Below are 18,048 nucleotides of genomic sequence, written 5' to 3' on the forward strand. Positions count from 1 at the left end.
TGTTCAAAATTATTCTGAGTATGAAATAATGATTCAGAGCACTCAAGAAAGCAAACCCAGAAACATTCATGTCAACTTTGAGTTTTATTGTTTGGGCCATAATGCAAGACTGGGACCAGTTCCATAATAAGTCCTTATAGGATATGACTGAAAGAAATACAAAGTAGGCTGCTCAAAGCAGCCTAGAAAGTTTTTAAGAGAGTTATGTAGTTCTTTTTGCTAAAACACTGTTAGTGATAGAAACAATGAACACGTTATGCTTTATATCATTTGAGTAGTAGATGAAAAAAATGGGTATTTGGGGAGGGGAGGGATGGATTTTCCTCTTGGCATTAAATGCCAGCTACTGCCTAACTTACAGTAAAATACTGCAGTGGTTTACAGAAAGGATTTTTTAAAACTTCACACTCAGAAGACTAAAACAGTAATAAAATAAACGCTTCTACTTCAAGCTCAGTCTCCTCAGACAGCCTAAATTTGGCATACTAGGGATACTTTTGACACCATTCCTCAAATTCCTATAAAGACCTCTCCCATTTACAGCAGCAGCTTCTGCTTAAAACTCCAACAAGGTCTCTTTCTTTGCATGTTGGAGTTATAAAAATGCGCTCTCTTTATTACTTGACAAAATGAAAAAACAAACAAACAAACCCCCCAAACCAATAAAAACAATGAATGAATGATTGACTCTGCTGAAAATATTGTGTATTCCTTTGCCCCCTCAAAACACCTTTTGTGTCTTCCAATCTCCCTAAAAAATAGAAAGTTGTAGTAGTCACACTTTTATAGCTCTTTAAAATTAAAATATGAAAGCTCTCAAACTCACATACCACAAAAGTTCAGGAAGATATTTGCTGGTTTTATAGAATGCACCAAATATTTGCATTTCCAAATTTGAATAAACGTAGTAGTAATTCAGTTTAAAGGAACAGATATACATCTAGGTTAATTTTAAACTAAACATTTAATTTCCCCTTAAAAATATAGGTGTTTTTTTTTGACATATTGTTGTTTTTAATTTAAAAAACAAACAAGCAAAAAATAGGTTACTGGATCACGAGTCAACAAAGAGAGACCAAAAAAACCCCAAATGCTGGTTTTTGAATTACATCAAAAAATCAAAATCAGCCCAAGTCTGCAGATGACAAACATGGTGTCTTCTCTTGTTTACTTTTGGCCACTCTCTAGCTCACAGGTAGAAAACAAACAAACAAACAAACAAACGAACACACACACACACACACACACACACACACACACACACAAATAAAGGCAAGAAGTAGGACAGTGGAATAGGCTCAGTTTTGGCTGAACTCAGCGCAGCCGGAGCCCGGGAGGGGAAGCGCCCGGCCGGGGGCGCAGGGTCTGGAGGTCTGGGGGCTGCCCGGCAAACCGTGAAGCCGGTAGCGCTCAGGCAGCTCTGCTCTTCAGCTGCACGGAGCTGAGGTGTCTGGGGGGAGCAGCAGCAGCCGCCGCCACCGCCGTGGGGGAATCCGCCTGCAGCTCCCCCCAGACACCTCAGCTCTGTGCAGCTGACGAGCGGAGCTGCCCGAGCGCTACCGGCTTCACGGTTTGCCGGGCAGCCCCCAGAACCTGCGCCCCTGGCTGGGCCCTTCCCCTCTCAGGCTCCGGATGCGCAGGGGAAGCGCCCGGCCGGGGGTGCAGGGTCTGGAGGTCTAGGGGCTGTCCGGCAAGCCGTGAAGCTGGTAGCACTCGGGCAGCTGTTTCGCGTGGCTGGAAGGGAGGAGGGGGAATGCGGGGCGCTCAGGGGAGGGGGCGGAGTTGGGGCAGGAACTTTGGGGCGGGGCAGGGGCGGGGCGGGGCCAGGGCCTCATAGACTCATAGACTTTAAGGTCAGAAGGGACCATTATGATCATCTGGTCTGACCCCCTGCATGCTGCAGGCCACAAAACCGTCCCTACCCTTCCCTTGACTCTGCTGATGAAGTCCCCAAATCCTGTGTTTTAGTGACTTCAATTGGCAGAGAACCCTCTTGCTAGCGATCCCTGCCCCATGCTGCGGAGGAAGGCGAAAAACCTCCAGGGCCTCAGCCAATCTACCCTGGAGGAAAATTCCTTCCCGACCCCAAATATGGCGATCAGCAAGACCCCGAGCATGTAGGCAAGAGTCACCAGCCTGACCCTTGTTAGCCATTATACTATTTACCTTCCATTACTCTGTATTCCTCAGCTAATATGTTTTACCATTAGACCATTCCATCCATAAACTTATCTAACAATCTTAAAACCAGACAGGTCCCTCGCCCCCACCGTTTCCCTCGGAAGGCCGTTCCAATATTTCACCCCTCTGACGGTCAGACACCTTCGTCTAATTTCAAGCCTAAACTTCCCCACGGCCAGTTTATATCCATTCGTTCTCGTGTCCACATTAGTACTAAGCTGGAATAATTCCTCACCCTCCCTTGTATTTATCCCTCTGATATATTTAAATCATATCCCCCCTCAGCCTTTGTTTCGTCCGACTAAACAACCTGAGCTCCTCTAGTCTCTTTTCATATGACAGGTTTTCCATTCCTCTGATCATCGTAGTGGCCCTTCTCTGCACCCGTTCCAATTTGAGTTCATCTTTTTTAAACATGGGAGACCAGAACTGCACACAGTACTCCAAATGAGGTCTCACCAGCGCCTTATACAACGGAAGCAGCACCTCCTTATCCCTACTAGATATCCCTCGCCTAATGCATCCCAAGACCGCATTGGCTTTTTTCACCGCCACGTCACATTGTCGACTCATAGTCATCCTCCGGTCTACAAGAATCCCTAGGTCCTTCTCCTCTTCCGTTACTTCTAACCAATGCGTCCCCAGCTTGTAGCTAAAATTGTTGTTAGTCATCCCTAAATGCATCACCTTACACTTTTCACTATTAAATTTCATCCTATTTCTGATACTCCAATTCTCAAGCTCATTCAAGTCTCCCTGCAGAATATCCCTATCCTCCTCCGAATTGGCAACGCCTCCCACCTTTGTATCATCCGCAAACTTTATCAGTCCACTCCTGCAATCGGCTCCGAGGTCAGTTATAAATAGATTAAATAAAATGGGTCCCAAAACTGAACCTTGAGGAACTCCACTGGTAACCTCCCTCCAACCTGACAGTTCACCCTTCAATACGACCCGCTGCATTCTCCCCATTAACCAATTCCTTATCCACCTCTGGATTTTCATATCGATCCCCATCTTTTCCAGTTTAGCCAATAATTCCTTATGGGGTACAGTATCAAATGCTTTACTGAAATCCAGGTATATTAGATCCACCGCATTTCCCTTATCTAGTAAGTCTGTTACTAGGCCCCATGGAGTGTCCTCTTTTTTTAATGTTTAAATATGGTAACCCTATATTTAACCCCAAGGGTTGGCACAGGAAGTTGTCTGGACAACAACACTTTGGCTTGGTGCAAGGCCAGGCTTTGCTTGATCTCTGACCCCAGCCTGACTCTGATCCTGACTCTTGCTTATGGGACCTGGATCTTGTTATCCCTCCAGCTCCTGCTTGGCGACTGCCATACCAAGTGGGCCGAGCTATAACTGCCAGATTGCCTATGCCCCATTCCCTTCCACACTCCTTGCTCCATTACAGTGTTACCAATTTTATCACAATTCTTGTAATATTCTGTGTTTTTTCTTAAAGCCTCAGCTCCTAGAATCGTGCAATTACTTTTTTTTTTTTAAATTAAAGCAAATTTCTAGCCTTCATGATTGCAGAGGAAAGCTTGAAAACATGAACTCTAAAAGCTCAAAAAAGAACATACTGTACCTCAAAATAGCACCCTGGAACCCCCATATTCACCACTGTGATATAATTATGATATGTTTTGAACAAAGTATGTCTTGTGAGGTATCATTTTGTAAGTCTTGATCTGCTGAACAATAATATCCTGTTGGATTGTATGTACTACCATTGTATGTGAAGTTATAAAGTATTGCTATATATGTTACTGCAATATGTTGTAAAGTTGGGAACACCCACGGCCAGCCTTCTAATTACAACAAAGACATAGCCATCACTGGCCAGACGAGCATTAATGGCTCATCAACACACAATCCATTATTCCAGAGGCTTGTCGGAGATGGCACGTAGGCCAGGGGGCGGACTAAGCCACGTCACAGCAAGGATCTTTCTAGCAGCTGGAAGAAAGTATAAAAGAGACACAGTGACATCATCACCCTCCACCCCCAATCTCAACACCTGGAAGATGTCTGCAAGAAAAAGACTCTGAACTGGGAAAGTTTGGTCCCAGGCTGGAAAGTGGCCCTGTCTGTGAATTGAGGAACTGTAACCTGCTTGTACCATCTGTTAAGATGAGACATTTCCTGGCTGAAATATTGCTTAGTCTGTTAAAGTTAGAATTTAGACTGCATTTCTATTTTATTTCTTAGATAACCAACTTTGATCTCTATGCCTGCTACTTAGAATCACTTAAAATCTGTCTTTCTGCAGTTAATAAATCTGTTTTGTATTTAACCTAAAACAGTGTGTTTTGGAAGACATACTTAGGAAATCTCAGCTCAGATTACAAAGGCTGGTGAATGTCCACTTTCCTATGAAGAAGTGGCAAATTAAGTAATGAACTTACACAGGTCAGGCTTCTGACTAGTGCAAGACAGGAGTTCTGGGGTACAAGACTGGGGATCTGTGGGAAATTGGCTAGAGCCTCTCTATTGATGGCTCATGAGTGGTTGGGAGATCACTCACGTAATTCAGTTGGGTGTGTCCCTGCCTGTGGATGGCTGTGTAACTGTGGTGCCTGTCAGAGGCTTGTAGCTTGACATCGGCATCACAGCGTGAGAGGCAGCCCAGGTTGGTGCATTTGGAAGGCTCAGCAGTCTCACAGTCCAGGTTGCACCCCAGTGATCCCATCAAACCCACTGTGTATTTTATCTCTTTTTTTCACCTCAGATATTTTAGGGGCTGAGTTGTTATTTCTGAACACGTGGTGTTGCCAATACTGCAAGCAGTGGCTGCTGCACATAACTTAGCAGCTGCAGGTGGGAAAGGTAGGTGCTAGAAGGCATCTGAGGGAGCAGCTGGAGAGTGTCGGGCGGGAGGGTTATGACCAATATTAGGTCCCTTTTATGTCCCTACCTGGCTTGAGGATGCTGAATTTCCTAATAATCTGAAAAAAATCAGATTGCCTTTAATATGTCTGGGTCTATTTTTTGTATACATATAACCTTGATTTTATGGAAATCTTAGAATTTTGCCTAATATTCTTCTCTCGGGGGTTTTCTCCCTGTACTGCGTTCCCAGCTCTATATAAATAGTGCTCTCCCTGCTTCACCACGGCTAGGGCGGGTGTTCAGTCTTTCTAATTAAGCCCCATGACACCCAGCTTCATTACATATAGTTATACAGATATACGGTGCTATTTTGCCTCGCTATTCCAGCTAATGTTTTTAGTGAGCAGTTGATTATAGATCATTCGGTTTTTCGTTGTTGGATGTAAATAGACTGTTTCAAGTTACATATATTACTGTTCTGGTGATACTTTTGATTGATGACTTGTTTCTCTTTTAATTAGAGTTGTGTAAATATATTTGCTCTGATAGTATTGCTAGTGGTAAAGGTATTCCTCCCCAGCCCAAGTTGTAATTCATTCCCCACTAATAAACAACCACCTGTTTTGAATTGCAATCTGTCTTTGCTTCAATTTTCCTCCTTCACTCAAATACTCATTCAAACCTGCATTGGTCTCGGACACGGGGTAGCGGCAGCGGCCCAGGGCTCCAGCAACGATGTAAAGGGCCTGGGGCTCCCTGCCACCGCTATTGCAGCAGAGCCCCTGGCCCTTTAAATTGCTGTCAGAGCTCCGCTGCTGGGGCTACCACACCCAGAGCCCCAAGCCCTTTAAATTTCCATTTAAAGGGCCTGGGAATTTAAAGGCCCTGCCCCCTTCTGGGTGAGGCCTCGCCCCCTGCTCAGCACTCCAGCATACCGGTAAATCCTTTAAGTTACTTTCACCCCTGGTAGTAGCCATCTGACCCTCAGCTACAACTTGCTTGAACTGTCTTCATGCCACAGGGACAATAGCCACTACATGTGTTCATGGAGAACTTGGGCCTTTGAGCTGCATAGTTGTGGACCCACTAGTCGTGCTGCCACCTTAACTCTGATGCACTGTTATGGAAAGGGCCATAACTCTGTGGAGACAGAGGTTATGTAGCCCTTCCCTCCCACTTCACTGCCTCTTCTTGGCCTGGCCAATGTGTGCATTGGAAACACGATGGTTCCAGGTAGGTCCTCTTCCATGGAGAACAGGGCAAAATTTGGCCCTGTGCATGCAAATTCCAACAAAAACTGATTTACTGTGGCATATCTTTGTGCAAGATGGTGAGTCTTATGACTTAGGGAAGCATTTAAAAATTACAATGATTCTATATGAGCTTCATTTTATTTGGATTTGTGTCCTACGAAAACAGGACTAGCTAAGCTATATTGTGATGCATGACCAGGTTAAGCATCCTGCAGAATAAATTACTCCAATTCAACCCTTAAAAACATATGGGGAGATAATGCTTGTGTTTTTGTGATTTACATGTATATTGGTAGAGGTCAACAATGTAATCAAACAGTCTGTATTCTGTTAATTCAGAGATCAAAAGAACTTCTTTACATTTAAATGAACTGTAAACATAGGATATCTGCTGTATTCATCTCTCTTTAAAATGTATAGCAAATCATCTGTAAATGGTGGGAAAATAAGCAATTGCCTTATATTAATTAGTGTAGCTAATTGCCAGTGATACTTGGGAAACTGACCTACTTCAAAGTCGCCCTGATTGCCTATGGTTGGCCTAAGGACTCTGACCTGTCAAAGAAGGCCTGGAATTGTATAAAAGACTGTTGCGTCTTGATCCTGTCATCTCAGATATGCTTTAGGTTTCATGCAGGGGAAGCCTAAGCCACAAAGACTGAGATCCCAGTTCTGACTGGACCGCCCTGAAATATAAACACTGGACTATAACCTATAACTATTTCTGAAAGAATTCTTTGCAACTACAAAGCTCACCATCTCTGCTATGAATCTGAACCTCAAGAATTGAACTCATGTCTATGCATACTGATCTTATAACCATACTCTCCCTTTTCTTTTTTAATAAATTTTAGTTTAGTTAATAAGACTTAATAAGTGTGTATTTGGGTAAGATCTGGAATATTCACTAACCTGGGAGATAATGTGTCCAATCCTTTGAGATTGGTAGAACCTTTTTTGTATGATTAAGATTTTCATTAATCCTCATCATATCTGACTTGGTTGACTTGGTGGAGGGCGGAGGCTGGGTTACTTTAAGGGAACTGCGTTGTTGACTTCTGAGTAACCAGTGAGGTATAACAGAAGCTGTTTTGTGCTGACTTAGTAAATCTAAGTATTGGAATATCCACCAGCTTTGGGGATTGCCTGCCCCATTCTTTGCAGTGCACCCTAACTGACCTCAGCTGGGTCCCCTGGGATTCCGGTTACACACATTTAGTACAAAATAATTCCCATTCCAAATTTTTTTTATTACAAAAAGATACACACTGTATGATGTTAAACAGGAGTCTTGTTTTGGCCACTACTCAACAACAAATGGGGGGGGGGAGGGGAGAAGAGTGATGGTACTGTCAAATTCCATTTGCTTTTAACTTTGTCAATTACATAAAAATGGAAACTTTAAAACAACAGTGAAAGCCAATAGCTATATTTCTTTATTACACTTTTGACTCCTCCCTAGAACTAATTATTTCTATTTTATTGTTAAACCTACAAAAATCTACTCTGGACCCAATTCGGCAGTAGAGCTGGTAAGAACAATTTTATTTCACAAAGCATGCTGTTTTGTCAAAGACAACACTTTTTCAGAGAGATGCACTGGTTTCCACAAAACTTTCATCTGGAAGGTTTATTTGGGGGGTGGGGTGGATATTGAAAGTTACTTTACTGCTATTGGTTAGGGTACTGGCCTGAGATGTGGAAGAGACAGGTTCAAGTCCCTGCTCTGACTATTCTGAAGTGATGTGGGATAGAAAAACTGTGTTTTGAATCAGGCAGAGCAGCAAGATGAACCTGCATCTCCCACATCTCAGCCAGTACCCTAACTACCCACAGTTCCATTTCTGCAAAAACTTTTTAAAGTTATCAATCTAATGAGAAACCTTGAAGTTGCCATTAAATGGAATTGTTGTTGTCTGGTCAATTCTATTCAGCAGTATATTTTAGCTACATTGAACTACAATGACACTGTAAAGTAGACATAAATCTGAGCTAGCCAGCCAGGTTTACAATTGTTTTGCATCATTAGAGCAGCAAAACGTAGCTGCAGCGTACTGGTGAATTTGGCGCTCTGTATTAATATGTGCCTGCAATCTGGTGCAATATCACACAACTTTTGGATACAGAATTCGAATGCAGACACAGACGACCCACATTATTTGCATTCTATGACTATATGTTCCTAGAGCCATAGACTGCTAATTTTTGACATGGTATTGATCTGCATGGTATTTCTAGTACAAGGGAAAAAGGTAGTGTATTTCTCATGGACTGAGTGCTTGGTTTCAATTTTTCTTCTACAGGATATAGCAACCTGAAATTCATACCTGCTAATTACTTTTCCCATTTGCACTGTATGTTGTAAACCACTAGTAGTTAATGTATGGTGAAAATGTACTTTTCTGTATACAACTCGTTATATCACATATAAATGTAAGCCTGAATGGCCTCTAATATAGGGAAAGTCATTTGAATTAGACATTCCCTACTTATAAATAAAACAGCAGGCAAACCTAGGATAAAATACTGGTTACAATGGAGGGAAAGAATTGTTCTATTTTTACTTTCCTCTGAAGGAGGCTTCTCTTTAATTTTATGCCCCTTTATAATTTTCCTAATAAAAAAAGCCCCCACCATCTCCTGCTGTTTCTGGATCCTGGTCTCTGCATGAATTAGTAATTCCCAAGGTTGTGCTTGTACTCAGTGGCAGTCAAGGCCGCCCGGGGGGTAGGGGGGAGGAGTGGGGCAATTTGCCCCAGGCCCTGGGCCCCACAGGGGCCCCTGGAGCGGGGTCCTTCACTTGCTCCGGGGGCCCTGGAAAACTCTCGGGGGGGGGGGCGGGCCCCCAGACCTTCTTCCACTCTGGGTCTTCGGCGGCAATTCGGCGGCGGGGGGTCCCTCCACTCCAGGACCCGCCGCCGAAGTGCCCCGAAGACCCGCGGTGGGGGGTCCTTCCGCCCCAGGACCCACCGCTGAAGACCCCAGGCCCCCAGAATCCTCTGGGCAGCCCTGGTGGCAGTGGACAGGTCTACACTTAAAATGCTGCATTGGCGCAGTGAGCTAAGTGGGGAAACTTTTCCACTGTCTGAAGCAAGACTAGTCTCATCCCCTATTATCAAATAAAACTGTCTATATAAATTATTAATTTTAATAGAATAAGACCTACCTTCTCTGCTAACAGCTCTCTGATTTTGCTTGCCTGGAGACGAAATTTCATCAGCTGTGACTCCAGAGTTACACATCTTTCTTTCCAATTTCCAGCTCCTTCTGACTCTGAAAAATCTGCCATAATTATGCTGGGGGAAAAAAATCAGATTGCCTTTAATATGTCTGGGTCTATTTTTTGTATACATATAGACTTGATTTTATGGAAATCTTAGGGGACACCTAAAACTTTTGTATATGGCTGTTCTATAAAAGCAAGGGGAAATATGATGGCCTACACAGGCACTTAGAGTAAAGGGATGTTTCATATTAAAGTTTACTTGTATTTATTTTCTAAGTTATTACAGAGCTGCACAACATTTTCTATTGATAAATGGGGAAACATCAACTGTCTTAACCTCTAGCTACTGTACACTATTTCATGCATAGAAGAAATTTGCAGAGAACTAAGCCTTTGTTAGGAAGGAAAACTCCTCATAGGGGGATAGTAGCACCAAAATAGTTAAAGTGGAAGCTAGCTTACTGGTTTAAAAAAAAAAACAGCTGTTTAAGTCCTCTAAAATCCAAATGCTTACGGGGAATTTCTTGAAAATTGCTGTGTCTCATGAGAGCTGAGATAGGCTTAGTGGTGCAAATTTGAAATCAGTTGAGCAAGGAGCTTCTGAGATACTTTTTTTTTTTTTAAATGAACGTTAAAATGTTAGTGGTGGGTGGTTTGTTTGTTTTTTGTTTTGTTTTTTGTTTTTAAACACAAACAGCCCTAATAGAGAGCCCTATTGTAAGGCTGACACTGACTAAAGTGGTGCTCTAGTCCCTGCCCCTACAAATACATCATCTCCCAATACTTCCTCCCCATGGCTACTCCATCAGGCTGAGGGAGTGGGATCCAGGGCTTCCCTTCCCTCCACTGTTCACTGAACAATGGAAAGAACCAGAACTCCACTCGTTCCCCAGGCTGCGTCCAGCAGTGGGGAAGGGGCTCTACACTCACCCTTCCCTGTCATGCTGCTGTTCCTTAGGTTGGGGGCAGGGGTGGATTGGGGGCAGGACCTGGGACGGAGCAGGAGTAGAGCTCCCCCCGGCAAATCACACAGTTGGCACTGAGCTAGTAGACCCTAAGAGAGAGAAGAATTTGAGTAGGAAGAGTGAAAGGAGGTTTAGATTGGATATTAGGGAAAACTTTTTTCACTAGGAGGGTTGTGAAGCACTGGAATGGGTTACCTATGGAGGTGGTGGAATCTCCTTCCTTTAGAGGTTTTAAGGTCAGGCTTGACAAAGCCCTGGCTGGGATGATTTAGTTGGGGATTAGGTCCTGTTTTGAGCAGGAGGTTGGACTAGGTGACCTCCTGAGGTCCCTTCCAACCCTATGATTCTATTAAAGCAAGATAGGAAGAAGTCCAGGGCTGAGAGCAGTAAGGTGAGGGAAACTGCAGACCTTGGCTGCTTGGTAAAGGGCCCTGGACTGGAACTCTGAGTAGAGGGTGGGCCTGGGTTCCCCTACCAACCACTGACAAGTGATGTTGTGACTCAGGCAGTCTGCTAGTTCACTGCCCCTCACAGCAGGAGTGACAGGGTCAGAGCAGCAGGCATGAGGATTGCTGAATGATACTTGTCCAGAGATGCTTGGCAAGTATTTCTCTTCCCCCCACCCCCCACCAAAAAAGGGGAAACCATGGTGTGACCTGGCGGGAGGGCTGAGTTGTGAAGTAACTACACTGCGATTCCTTGAGCAGGAGGAGAGTGGCAAATGGTGGAAGAGAGGGAAGGAGTGAGTGGGATGATGGACTTGTGACTGTTGGAAAGGGGTGCTAAACTGGGTGAGCTAATCCCCTCATTTGCCTGAAGGGGGTGCTGTTCAACGGTGAGTAGAGCACCTCTGTCACAATGAGCCCCAATGTGTCTGACAATTAATGTTGCTAGACTATAGTAAGAAGTTTTGGCCACTGCACCCCTACATCAATCAATTTTGTGCCCCAGCCCCCACATTGACTCTGTACCCTCAACCCCAAATCAGTTAATTTTGTGCCCTCCCAGTTCTCTCTTCCAACCCAGTCCACCCACCTAGTCACACAATTCTGCACTCCCCATTGCCTGCAGTCTCACATCTGCTCCGTGCTCCCAGAACACCTTTCCTCCTTGTGGAGGTGTAGAGGTTCTTCACCCATTCCCATGCCTGGTGGGAGGGCAGGTCTAAGAAGGTTCTCCTTTCCCCTGTCATAGGCCTGGGAGTGCAGCATTAGAAAGGAAGAGGGATGAGCAGAGAAGAACTTGACCTGTCTTTCACAAGAGAGGAGGAGGGAAGGAGCCCTAAGATATGGGGTTCTTTCTGCTACCTCCTTTACCCATCTCCCTTGTGAAAATGTATTGCCTTCTCCATGTCTTCCTCTCCCTATCCAAAACCTGCTCTTGAGGAGAAGGGGGAGGGAGAGAGTTCTGCCTGCCTCCTGAAGCAGCTGTCATTAGCTGTTCTCCAGGAGGCAGAAAAGTAGGGAAGGCAGCCAATTTAAGGGGGTTTTCCCCTGTATAGTCTGAAAATTGCATGAATGCTGGACCTTCTCCTGTCCCTGTGAGACTGGCTCCAGAAGAGGCCAAAATTGCATCATTTGCAATAAATTTGTGAGACTTGGCAACACTGAAAGAGGGAGGACTCATGTGTGTTGGAGAGGCAGAGAGATGGAGGGCAAGGAGATGACACTGGGGGAATGAAGGGACTAACGTTCATATGCCAGTGTCTTCTGTGACTGCAGTAATTGTGAATGGGTCAGAAGCAGTGGAGGGGGAGAGCTGAGCTGTGGAACATTGGGGGTGAGTGAAATTAACTGTCCAAAACCATAATTAATGCAGAGTCAAGGTTGCCTAGTGCTGAGACATGCCCTTCCAACATTTGGAGTGTGGCTAAACTTAAACTTCTGGTTTTCAGACATTTAAATTTGTGTTACCTTAACTTGTCTTTGCTTGGCTTTCAGAGGATAAAGTTTAGCCACTCTCCAGGTGCTGGAAAAACAATATAAGGCACCCCTGGGCAACCATAACTCTGTGGTAACCAAGTTTTGGGGCAGTTAATTCAAGTAGATGTTGAACTTAATTGTTCTGTGTTACTTATGGATCTTGTTCAAACTAGTTCACATTGACAACTTTGGCTAATACTCAGATACCTTCATGCTTTTTCCTATTTCATAAAATCTGTAAAGCCACTGTCCTTTACTTCAAATCCCTATTTAAGATTCACCTCTGCAGTGATGCCTACAAAACCATTTGCTGATCGTGGCTAAGTAGGTAACAAGCTGATTGTGCCTCTTCCTTTTACCACTACCTTGCTCTTACTCACTCCTTTGCACTTACTAACTTCCCTATTCCTCCCCGACCTCTACCTTACTTAAAAAAATTAGAAGAAAGGAAGAAACAAAAACAGCCAACAACTAAATGTGATTGTCAAAGGCTGTGTCAATTCTTCACCATATTCATTTGCTTTCATGTTACATCCCCATTCCCAATCCTTCAAGTGTCTGTCTTTTAGGCCCCAAAACAAGAAAGCGGTTAGGCGTGTATTAAAGTCCATCCCTGCCCAGGAAAACACTTACACATGTACCTAGTTCCCCACTGAAGTCAATGGGACTTAAGCATGTGCTTAACTTTAATAGGAATGCTTTCCTGAATCAGGGCCTTAGACTTCAATCCTATAAACACTTATGCACGTTCTTAATATTAAGCACACAAATTGTTCTATCGACTTCAATCTGACTACCAACATGAGTAGAGCTAAGCATATACATAAGTGTTTGCAGAACTAGGGTCTTAGACTGGAAACCTTCCAGGTTTCTAATTTCTTCATTCCTCACCCTACCTGATGAATCTTTGGAAGGCACTGTCTCTGACCCCCATTACCCTTTCTGGTGCTGGAGAGCATAGCTTCAGGAGGCATGCTACTAGGGACCCAACCTCATGCTGTATTATCTCTTCCCAGGAATCTCTGCAGAGCTTCAAAAGGCATGATGTTCATTCTTTCCCAGCCTGCCCACAATTGTCACTAGCTCCTCAAGTCTCCACTCTCACCCCTTATGCAGAAGCAAGAAGACGGTGCCACACAGGCAACTAATCTGCAAACTTTGCATGGGAAGAAGCAAATCCATGCAAGGAGAGTTCCATCCATGCACAAATCTGGGGGGACAATATAGGGATTGAAGACTTTCTTAGTGCTATTTGTCCAGTTAGGAATTTTTATAGTTGTGACCAAGTTTGGCCACAAAGGATGGAGTCAGATCAGCCAATGTTGGTTAACAGTGCTTATGGTTACTGGGAAGATGAACATTTATATAGTTATGGTTGTCATGGAAAAAGCGACAAAGAGTCCTGTGGCACCTTATAGTCTAACAGACATATTGGAGCATAAGCTTTCATGGGTGAATACCCACTTCGTAAGATGAATGACACTAACTAACACGGCTACCCCTCTGATGGTTGTCATGGAGTTTTTGCTTCTCTCTAAGGGTACCACTGCAGGGTAGAGTTAAGGCTATTTGGGTGTTGCACAAACACAACATTTCAGTACACGGGTATATGTTAATGAACAGTGTGTAGGCTAAGTGGAACTTCTCAGTGTACAAGCTAATTAATATCCAGTTACTGTCCAAATATCACTGATATAAAGAGTGAAAATAAATGATCAGTAACAAGCATCCCATAAACGTTATTTCCTATTTTCCAAAAGACATAAAGGGTTTTGGAAATATTTACTGGCACAAAATAAACTGTTTACAATTGTGGAGTGAATGATCTTACTTTGAATCAATGACTTCCTGTTTCTTGTTTGAATCCTCAAGGGAGGGGAAAAAAATGAGTTCATCTCTTGGCTTCACCCGAGTGTTCTGATTCAACACTGTAACCTACATAAGTTTCCTTTTCTCTCCCTCCTCACTGTCTCCTTTTTTTTTTTAATCTAAGATCTTTTATAAACAAACACCCATTAAAATTGTAAATTGTAAGTACAGCATCAGATATTAATTGAAACAAGTTTGACGAGCCTGGGATGATTAAAAACTTTAAAAAAAAATCTTCTTGGTAAGTTTCTTCTCCACACACTTCAAGGAGCCAGAAAGAATGGAGATAGTTTTCCTTTCCTTATTTAAACAAAGTTTTGATTTTTATATCACCGACTTTATGATGTTTTTCAATGTCTTTTTAATACAACACTGTTTTTAGTTTAACAATTTGTATAAGCCTCCGTGTGGGTGGCTGGAGAGAGGGCGTTAGGTCTTCCTGTTTTACCAGGATTGTGCAGTTTTCAAAACAGTTTGTGGATGATTTTCTCCCAGCTCCAAAAGATATAATCACTTTGAGCTATTAGGGTTCGGTGATACGTGGACCATACGTGCCTAATCTGAGGGACTCCAAATTCACAGGATTTTCAATGCTGCAGCTGTAGAAGTGATATTGCATAGAAAGGATGAATGAAGAGACAGACCCTGCTTGGGAGTGCTCCAAGAAAGACATTTTTGAGCTTGTCATCGACCACTGTACTGAGCCATGAAGAAACATTGTTAACTTTGGTGGTTGTTTTTTTTATTGACTCCTTTTGTGTAATTCCAGGTTATCATAGAGAGATATCTTGAATTTTTAAAAATCCCTTCAAAAATTGATTTATAAAGGGTTTTTCTGTTCCCTTGTAGATTTTTATAAGGGTATGGTCATAAGAGTAGAAATCAACTATGCCTCGATCCTGCAATAAGCACTACATATGTGAACCCCTAAAGAGCTCCACTGGCTGCAATGGAGAACTGTGGGAGTGCAGAGGTCTGCCCACACAGAGCTCATTGCAGGATCAGGGCCTAACTGATTCTATAGCCACAACCCATTGTACACACAGTACTGTCAAATAAGTAAATGCTTAAAACAAAACTATTTTCACTAACTTTTAACTTATAGCATTTTAAAGTATAATTCCTTATTACAGTAGGAACAAGCTTTGCACTCACTAATGGGATTTGCAAGTTGGTGGTGTCAATACATACATACATTTCTTGAGTGTTAAGTGTGGGGGATTCTTCTTGGGAAAGGGCATATGGCACAGAGAAGCTTTAGTGAACGACAGACGTGTAGTAAGCTACTGTATCACCAAGCAGGTCTCAGTGTTGTCACTTCCACTTTAGGCAAGTCTTGTATAGACACACAAAGTTGCTTTGGTGCATCAGTATGTTACCCCAGTGGATGACCTCATTATCACAAGGCAATGACATCATGACCCAAAGTGAGGGACCTCTGACACGTTATGACAGTGGTGGCCAACCTGTGGCTCCGGAGCCACATGCGGCTCTTCAGAAGTTAATGTGCGGCTCCTTGTATAGGCACCAACTCTGGGGTTGAAGCTACAGGCACCAACTTTCTAATATGCCGGGGGGGGGGGGTGCTCACTGCTCAACCCCTGGCTCTGCCACAGGTCGTGCCCCCCTCCTCCCCTGAGCCTGTCATGCCCTCGCTCCTCCCCCAGAGCCTCTTGCACACCACAAAACAGCTGATTGGGAGCAGGAGCGACGCCAGGGTTTTTGCCGCCCTAGGCGGCAGCACTCCTCTGAGCATTCGGCGGCGGGGGGGGGGGGGTCCTTCCGCTCCGCGTCTTCGGAGCACTTCGGCGGCGGGTCCCGGAGCGAGTGAAGGACCCACCGCTGAATTTCCGCTGAAGACCTGGAGCGGAAGGACCCCCCGCCGCCGAATTTCCGCTGAGGGTGGCATCCAAATCCTGCCGCCCTAGGCGACCGCCTAGGGTCGCCTAGTGGAAGCGCCGGCCCTGATTGGGAGGTGTAGGGAGGAAGGATGAGGGTCTGATCCGCAGGGCTGCCTGCCAGTGGGCGGGAGGTGCTGGAACAGGGTTGGGGAGCTGCTGACGTATTACTATGGCTCTTTGGCAATGCACATTGGTAAATTCTGGCTCCTTCTCAGGCTCAGGTTGCCCACCCCGGCGTTATGATGTCCCGATCCTGACGCTATGACATCACAATCTGATGTCATACCATGTCCCCTGGCCGCCAAGCCATCTGCTTTGCCGCTGCCTGAGGCCGGACGAGGCTCCAGGGAGGGGGCCGCCCGCTGCCCCCACAGGCCCCGCCGGGAGCAGAGGGCAGGGGCTGCGGGAGCTCTGCTGCTGAGTGGCCAGGCTGTAGGGGGAGCGGTCCCGCCCGCAGGAGGAGGCAGCCCCGCGGTCTGAAGGGGGAAAGAAATCTCGTCAAACCTGGCAGGGCTCCGGCTGGCTGCTGAGCCGGAGGCCGGTCCCGCGCCGGGTCCCGTCTCTTGTCTCGCAGCTCCGGGCTCCGTTAGGGTCGAAGCCGCCGCGGCTCTAACCGCCTCCCCCGCGCCCGTCCCACGATCCCCGCGGCGGGCAGCGAGGGGCCTGAGCGGCAGCCGCGCCGGCCACTGAGGAGCCAGCGGCTGCCCGGCCACAGGCCGGCGGGCGGGGCCACCCGTCCCCTCTGGTGCCTGCGAAGAGGGGAGGCAGCTTCAGGGCACTGCTGGGAGGGAAGGTCACAGTTCCTGCGGCTCCCTCCCAGGCAGAGCGAGGGGCTACGGGGCGTGGGACGGCTCCCTGTGGCCGAGGCCGCCAGGGTGCCCCGTCGGGGCACGCCAGGAGCACCTGGTTCCGGCAGGGGACTCCCTGTGTCGGTGCCCGTTGGGGGCATTGGGATCTCTGTGTCGGTGCCTGTTGGGGCACGGGACTCCCTGTGTCGGTGCCCGTTGGGGCATTGGGATCTCTGTGTTGTTGTCCACCAGGGCACCCCCATTGATGCACTGGGATCCCTGTGTTGGTGCCCACGTCAGTGCCTGCCGGGGCACCCCTGTCGAGGTGAGGAGACCCCATGTCCGTGCCCACCAAGGGTACCCCCACAGGTGTGCAGGGACTCCTGTGTTGGTGCCCACCAGAGGCACCCCCATCAGGTTCCCCCTAGGGACCTCCTTGTGTCAATAGTACGGTCCACCATGCTCCATTGGGGCACAGGGATCCTTGTTTCAGTGCCCGTCGGGGCAGAGGGACCCTTGTCATGGTAACTGCCAGGGGCACCCCTGTCAGGATGGAGGGATCCCTGTCTCAGTGCCAGCCCAGGGTGCCCACATCAGGGCACTGGGACCCTGTGATGGAGGTCCTGCTCAACCCATGCAGCCTTGGGATGGAGCATGCTAGGTACAGCCAGACAGTGTTAGGTAATCTTAACTACAGATGTTGCTTTTAGCTCCCGCGTGTAATTACATGACTTTTTAACCAAAGGATCGTGCTCTGAGTGAAGGCAGAGGACTCCTGACCTCTAACAGGAAAACCCTTGTATAAAGAAATTTGTATAATGATGTACCTTGTTTTGTTGCTTCAAGAACTCGAATTGGCTTTCCCCCTTTCCTGCCAGTCCTGCACAGATATCAGTGGACCTTTTCACAGTTAAATATACATGTAAGTCTCTACAGGATTGGAACACAAGAGGGTAATAAATACACTATTTAGAAACCTTTCATTAATGCTTTTCAATTTCCTTTGGGAATTTCCTACTGTTACTATCAAGTCCTGGTTCTTTCACTTCAGTCATTTGTATCCTGTAATAAATTCCCTACCTTACACTTTTCCAGATATTTGAAG

General features: G+C 45.7%; 1 protein-coding gene across 4 annotated transcripts in view; it reads right to left on the reverse strand.

The window, feature by feature from the left end:
- PLEKHH2 (pleckstrin homology, MyTH4 and FERM domain containing H2) overlaps window positions 1–16,769 on the reverse strand; it is a 111,725-nt gene extending 94,956 nt beyond the window's left edge. For all 4 annotated transcript variants that reach the window (XM_054024193.1, XM_054024194.1, XM_054024192.1 and 1 more), the window contains exons 1-2: window positions 16,660–16,769; window positions 9,439–9,568 (exon numbers count right to left, since the gene is read on the reverse strand). In XM_054024193.1, coding sequence (XP_053880168.1) covers window positions 9,439–9,561 — 123 coding nt within the window. In that variant the 5' untranslated portion in view covers window positions 9,562–9,568; window positions 16,660–16,769. The remainder of the gene's footprint in view (window positions 1–9,438; window positions 9,569–16,659) is intronic.
- Window positions 16,770–18,048: the final 1,279 nt, after the last annotated feature.

Source organism: Malaclemys terrapin, chromosome 3 (genome assembly GCF_027887155.1).
Source record: "Malaclemys terrapin pileata isolate rMalTer1 chromosome 3, rMalTer1.hap1, whole genome shotgun sequence".
NCBI lineage: Eukaryota > Metazoa > Chordata > Testudines > Emydidae > Malaclemys > Malaclemys terrapin.